The sequence below is a fragment of the Eriocheir sinensis genome, chromosome 9 (assembly GCF_024679095.1).
Source record: "Eriocheir sinensis breed Jianghai 21 chromosome 9, ASM2467909v1, whole genome shotgun sequence".
NCBI lineage: Eukaryota > Metazoa > Arthropoda > Malacostraca > Decapoda > Varunidae > Eriocheir > Eriocheir sinensis.
In genome coordinates, this window is record NC_066517.1 from 7772203 (window position 1) to 7778357 (window position 6155).

Below are 6155 nucleotides of genomic sequence, written 5' to 3' on the forward strand. Positions count from 1 at the left end.
AGACGGTTGTTCCTCCACCCAGGCTGAGCTGGCAGCCATTGGCGGGGCGCTGGATCATGCAGTGGAAGGGGTCAGGCCCTGTCTTGATCCACTGCGTTTCAGTCGCTGCGATCCGCTCTCTGCTACAGGAGCCCCCGCGCGACAACGTGTCTCTCCTCTCCTCCATGCTTGCGTGGCTGGCCGAGTTGAGAGGCAGGGCGCCCTGTAAAAGTTAACTGGTTGCCCAGCCACTCGGGCGTGGCAGGCAACGAGGCGGCGGACGGCGCTGCTGCTGAGGCAACGCTCCTGCCTGCTGTCACGCGGCCTGTTGTGGTTAGCCTTGCCCAAGTGAAGAGGGCCATGGCCGCACGAACTGCTACTGGGGTCGTCAGGGAGCTGGAGGAGGCCCTGGCTGCGGGCTCGCCGTCCGCGTTTTGGTACTCGGCGGCCACTAACACCGGCGCCCGCCAGCTACCGCCAAATCTGCCGAGACGGGAGGCATCCAACATCCGCCGCCTCCGTCTCGGCTACAAATGTGCGTCGGTCCTTCACCCGGATGACCCTGTCCCTGTCGAGTGCCCGTACTGCGAGGAGGAGGTCCTCCAGCCGCTCCTCCACTACCTCCTCGAGTGCGGTGCGACGCGCAACCTGCTTCAAAACCGGGAGGGGCTCTCAGCGCCAGCCTTGGTGGGGGCCCTGGACGACAGGGCGCTTACTGCCCTAGTGCGGGCATATGAGCCGCCCAGGTAGGCTCTCTCTTCTGTATATATGGGCGTGTTAGAGCGTGTATGTATGTGTGGGTGTTTGTGTGTGAGTATGTGCGTGAATGAATTTTTAAGTCAGCTACAGGACGCCTGGTGCGCCTGTGCCCCAACCCACTTAGTGGGAAGGGGTGTTAACAATCTATATATGTGCGTACACTGGCGTGTGTGTGCGCGTGTGTATGTATTTCTGTACCTGCACACGTGCGCGCGGCGTGCCGTGTATGCACATATATAGCCCCAGCCATGACTGCGACGGGCCGTCGTAGTCGACAAAGGCCCGTTCCCCTTCTTAGGGGTTAATCTTAAAGGAAGGAAGGAAGGTGCGGCCCGGCAACATTCGCTCGCCGTCTGGGAACGAAGAAGCAGACATGCCCCCCAAAGCATCAGGAAAGGCCGCCAAGAAGGCTGGCAAGGCCCAGAAGGCCATCGCCAAGGGTGACAAGAAGAAGAAGCGCAGGAGGAAGGAGAGCTACTCGATCTACATCTACAAGGTGCTCAAGCAGGTCCACCCCGACACCGGCGTCTCCTCCAAGGCCATGTCCATCATGAACTCCTTCGTGAACGACATCTTCGAGCGCATCGCCGCCGAGGCCTCTCGCCTGGCCCATTACAACAAGCGCTCCACCATCACCAGTCGGGAGATCCAGACGGCCGTCCGTCTCCTCCTGCCCGGTGAGCTGGCCAAGCACGCCGTGTCCGAAGGCACCAAGGCCGTCACCAAGTACACCTCCTCCAAATAAGCAACCCACCAACTTGCTTGCACTGGAAAAGAACCGGCTCCATCGGAGCCACAAACTATTTCCCGAAAGAGAACGAAGACGGTTAGTCCCTCCCGCGCTCTCTCTCTCTCTCTCTCTCTCTCTCTCTCTCTCTCTCTCTCTCTCTCTCTCTCTCTCTCTCTCTCTCTCACTCACTCACTGAGCTGACCCACCAAGGGATGCATGGCATCAATAAGCGGACCGAGTCCCGCCAGTGCTCGCCAAACCGCGACCAAAGCTTGAAATCGCCAATGCTTCTCTCGGTCGTTTGTGGTTAGGTGCAGGGGATCGCGATGAGCGATATATGCCTACATAGCAGCCGTCATCAGTAGTTAGTGATTCCGCCCCTCCGTTTATATTTATTTACTTGTTCTGGTAATTCCTGTCTTCCTGCCTGCATGTAGTCCCCACATATTCCCTACTCGTGCACCCGCCAGTTGAAATAAGTTAAGAGAGAAATCAAAGCCCCCCAATCAATTGATATGAGATTATGAAGCAGAAGGATATGTGGGAAAGGCAACAAGCCAGTGATCCTCCTCCCCCCCTGCCCGCCCCAGTGTCTGTCTAAACTCTCTCCCGGAAAGTGACTTTGGCCCTGAAAAGGGCCTAGATATAGTGTGAGCAGATTGTAGTACTCAGACGGGCAACGCCCGCTTAGGCACGCTCGCCGCGAATGCGACGGGCCAGCTGGATGTCCTTTGGCATGATGGTGACACGCTTGGCGTGGATGGCGCAGAGGTTGGTGTCCTCGAAGAGACCGACGAGGTAGGCCTCGGAGGCTTCCTGCAGAGCCATGACGGCAGAGGACTGGAAGCGGAGATCGGTCTTGAAATCCTGGGCGATCTCGCGCACCAGACGCTGGAAGGGCAGCTTCCTGATGAGGAGCTCGGTGCTCTTCTGGTAGCGGCGGATCTCACGGAGGGCCACGGTCCCGGGCCTGTAGCGGTGAGGCTTCTTGACTCCTCCGGTGGCCGGGGCCGACTTGCGAGCGGCCTTGGTGGCCAGCTGCTTGCGGTGCGACTTGCCACCGGTGGATTTCCTGGCAGTCTGCTTGGTACGGGCCATGGCTACGGACGAACAGAACAGTTGAGTCTGCCAGCCGATTCTGGTATTTATAGTTTTGGCGGCCGGGGGAGGAGCGGTGGTCCGCCGCGTCCTGCGCGTGCGCCGCCTCCTAGTCCCGCGCTTGCCCGCCCCCGTCAGGCAGTGCATCTATCTAGCCCTATTGGAGGAATTTAGGGGTCTCTTGGAGCTGTCTGCATATGCTAGAGCCTAGTACAGTGTGGAGGCTCACCCAACGTCACTGGGCCGTCCGGAAGTAGACGGCAGGAGCCAGCCTATCGCCCAAAGACCCACCACCGCCGCCTCTGGCTCTGCATATATAGAGCGAACGCTGCAACAACCCAACACTCACTCCACTGTTGAGCTACCCACCTGAACCATGACTGGCCGCGGCAAGGGAGGCAAGGGACTCGGAAAGGGAGGCGCCAAGCGTCACCGCAAGGTTCTTCGGGACAACATCCAGGGCATCACCAAGCCGGCCATCCGTCGTCTGGCGCGCCGTGGCGGTGTGAAGCGCATCTCCGGGCTCATCTACGAAGAGACCCGTGGTGTGCTCAAGGTGTTCCTGGAGAACGTCATCAGGGATGCCGTCACCTACACTGAGCACGCCAAGCGCAAGACCGTCACCGCCATGGACGTGGTGTACGCCCTCAAACGCCAGGGCCGCACCCTGTACGGCTTCGGTGGTTAATGCCGCTGCCTGAGCGAGCCCGACCTAACCCACCCACCCCGGACCTCTTTGAGGTCCACATTCTTATTCACTAAGAGAATAGTAGCACACTTTTTACTTCAGTTATATTGACATGTTGTCTTTCTTTCTTTCTTTCTTTCTGTGTCCTCCATACCTCCCCCCTGCCTAATGATGGTTCACACCTCCGCCCACTGCTCCCCATCCACCTCATTTGACACTAGTTTGTTTGTTTCCTCAATCCCATCTTTCCCTCCTCCCTCCCTCCTGCCTAATGATGGTTCACACCTCCGCCCACTGCTCCCCATCCACCTCATTTGCCACTAGTAAGCTCCAATTTGTTTGTTTCAGTTCTTACGGAAACATCATTTTGCCATAATTTCCGCTGTCCCTGTCAATTCTTTGTAAAATCAGTAACAGGATATTTATGAAAAGAGAGAGAGAGAGAGAGAGAGAGAGAGAGAGAGAGAGAGAGAGAGAGAGAGAGAGAGAGAGAGAAAAATATATTTGAAAATACATAGACAAAACAAAGCGACGTCTGGACGGGAACAGGAAAAGAAAGAGAGGAAGAATGACATAGAAAGGTTAAGAAAGAAAAAAAGGAGGAGAAAAAGAGAAAGAAAGCAATAATGAGAAAGACGGCAAATATATAGATAGAGAGAAAGAAGCCTCCCCTTCTTGATCCACTCCTTCTATTGTCTCTTGGAATGTGCAGGAGTGTATAGGAAAGCAAGGGTAGGGTTAGAGGGTGAGGGACAGGCTCAGAGCGACCTTTGAAAGGGAAAGGCTGAGGAAGTGGGAATCTCCCTCTCCCTCCTCCTCCTCCTCCTCCTCCTCCTCCTCCTCCTCCTCCTCCTCCTTCTTCTTCTTCTTCTTCTTCTTCTTCTTCTTCTTCTTCTTCTTCTTCTTCTTCTTCTTCTTCTTCTTCTTCTTCTTCTTCTTCTTCTTCTTCTTCTTCTTCTTCTTCTTCTTCTTCTTCTTCTTCTTCTTCTTCTTCTTCTTCTTCTTCTTGTTTCTCGTTGTCGTCCTCATCATAACGTTGCGCCCTCTCTTACTGGACCCGCTTTTTCAGATACGTTGAACCAGCCCCGCCACCGAGTAGCCCGCCGGAACCCTGGGCAAGCGTCTACATGCCCAACAGTAGACAGGTGGATGACTAAAAAGCTGCAAATACGTTTCTATGAAAGTAGGTGTGCCGGCATGTAAATAGGTGTGCCTGCCTGCCTGCCTGCCTGCCTGCCTGCCTGCCTGCCTGCCTGCCTGCCAATTAAAGCGAACGGGCTAGCTAACAGACAAACACAAAACTAGCTAGCTAACAAACTAAAAGACAAACTAGCTAGCTAGCAAACAAACAAACAAACAAACTAGCTAGCAAGCAAGCAAGCAAGCAAGCAAACAAGCTAGCTAGCAAACAAACAAACAAACAAACAAACAAACAAACAAGGTAGCTAGCTAGCAAACAAACAAAATAACAAGCTAACTAGCAAACAAACAAACAAACAAACAAACTAACTAACTAACTAACTAACTAACAAACAAACAAACAAACAAACAAACAAACAAACAAACAAACAAACAAACAAACAAACAAACAAGCTAGCTAGCAAACAAACAAAATAACAAGCTAACTAGCAAACAAACAAACAAACAAACAAACAAACTAGCTAGCTAGCAAGCAAGCAAGCAAGCAAACAAGCTAGCTAGCAAACAAACAAACAAACAAGCTAGCTAGCTAGCAAACAAACAAAATAACAAACACGAAAACAAACAAACAAACAAACAAACTAGCTAGCTAGCAATCAAACAAACAATCAAGCAAACAAGCAAACAAACAAACTAACTAACTAACTAACTAACTAACTAACAAACAAACAAACAAGGTAGCTAGCTAGCAAACAAACAAAATAACAAGCTAACTAGCAAGCAAGCAAGCAAGCAAGCAAACAAACAAACAAACAAAGAAACAAACTAACTAACTAACTAACTAACTAACTAACTAACTAACTAACTAGCAAAAAAGCTAATTAGGGAGCTAGCTCGTTTGTTTGTTGCAAGCTAACTTGTTAGTTAGTTTTGTTGTGGGAGTTTTGTTCTTAGTTTGTTGAGGTTTGTAATGCGTGTTGGCTTTCCTTTTTGGGGGGGGGGTTTGCTTGGGATGGAGTATTGCGATTTCTTTTTACATATGTTAGATGACTGTCTCTTTTTAGTGATTCTGAAAGTCCTTTAGCGAAAATAATCACTTGGATTATAGTGTCTTTCCTGCAATATTTGCCTGTGCAATGGAATAAGTATTATTTCATCTATCACTGAAATAGCTGGATGTTAATACAAAAATATTGCCATACTCAACTCCTAATACCTCCCCAATTGTTTTTTTTTTTTTTTTTTTAATGCAAGACCATAGGTAATAGTAGCTGTATCTACAAAACGATTGGTAATAGGATTATCTGTTACTCAAGCAAATGGTACAAATAAATCATTCTCCTTGAACAAGTTTGTTTTTACATCCTGTGCATATGGGAGGAAAAATGAAATCTAATAGCGCTTTTATCAACTCTTTCATAGTTACTGAAATATTCTAATACCTACAACCAGAACAGATATATTTTCATTATTGTATGTGAGAGGTATAGAGGGAAGTAATTGCTTGTTAAGGCTTTTATTCTAAGAATCTACCTCAAAAAAGTCTAAAAAGTTCAGAGTTAAAAGTGTAATGATTACCGAAGGAGAAAAATCATATAAGATCTCTATTCATAACTCCCGTAACACCTACTATACATATACAAATATCTCCTAAACGAATCTTTGGATCAGTATGATATTTCAGCACACTACCTATAATACCCGGACCTAATTTATGGCTAACCTACCACATTACTATATGTCTTATGTGACGGGTTTACT

General features: G+C 49.9%; 2 protein-coding genes across 2 annotated transcripts in view; both read left to right on the forward strand.

Moving 5' to 3' along the window:
- Positions 1-997: 997 nt before the first annotated feature.
- Positions 998-1544, forward strand: LOC126996312 (histone H2B). Its single transcript, XM_050856686.1, has one exon. It carries the CDS (start codon positions 1112-1114, stop codon positions 1481-1483), a length of 372 nt encoding a protein of 123 aa, XP_050712643.1. The 5' UTR covers positions 998-1111; the 3' UTR covers positions 1484-1544.
- A 2770-nt stretch (positions 1545-4314) lies between these two features.
- The window catches only part of LOC126995878 (histone H2B-like), a 20953-nt gene continuing 19112 nt past the window's right edge, over positions 4315-6155 (forward strand). Inside the window, exon 1 of the mRNA XM_050855775.1 lies at positions 4315-4437. The gene's annotated coding sequence lies outside the window, so the exon portion shown is untranslated. The remainder of the gene's footprint in view (positions 4438-6155) is intronic.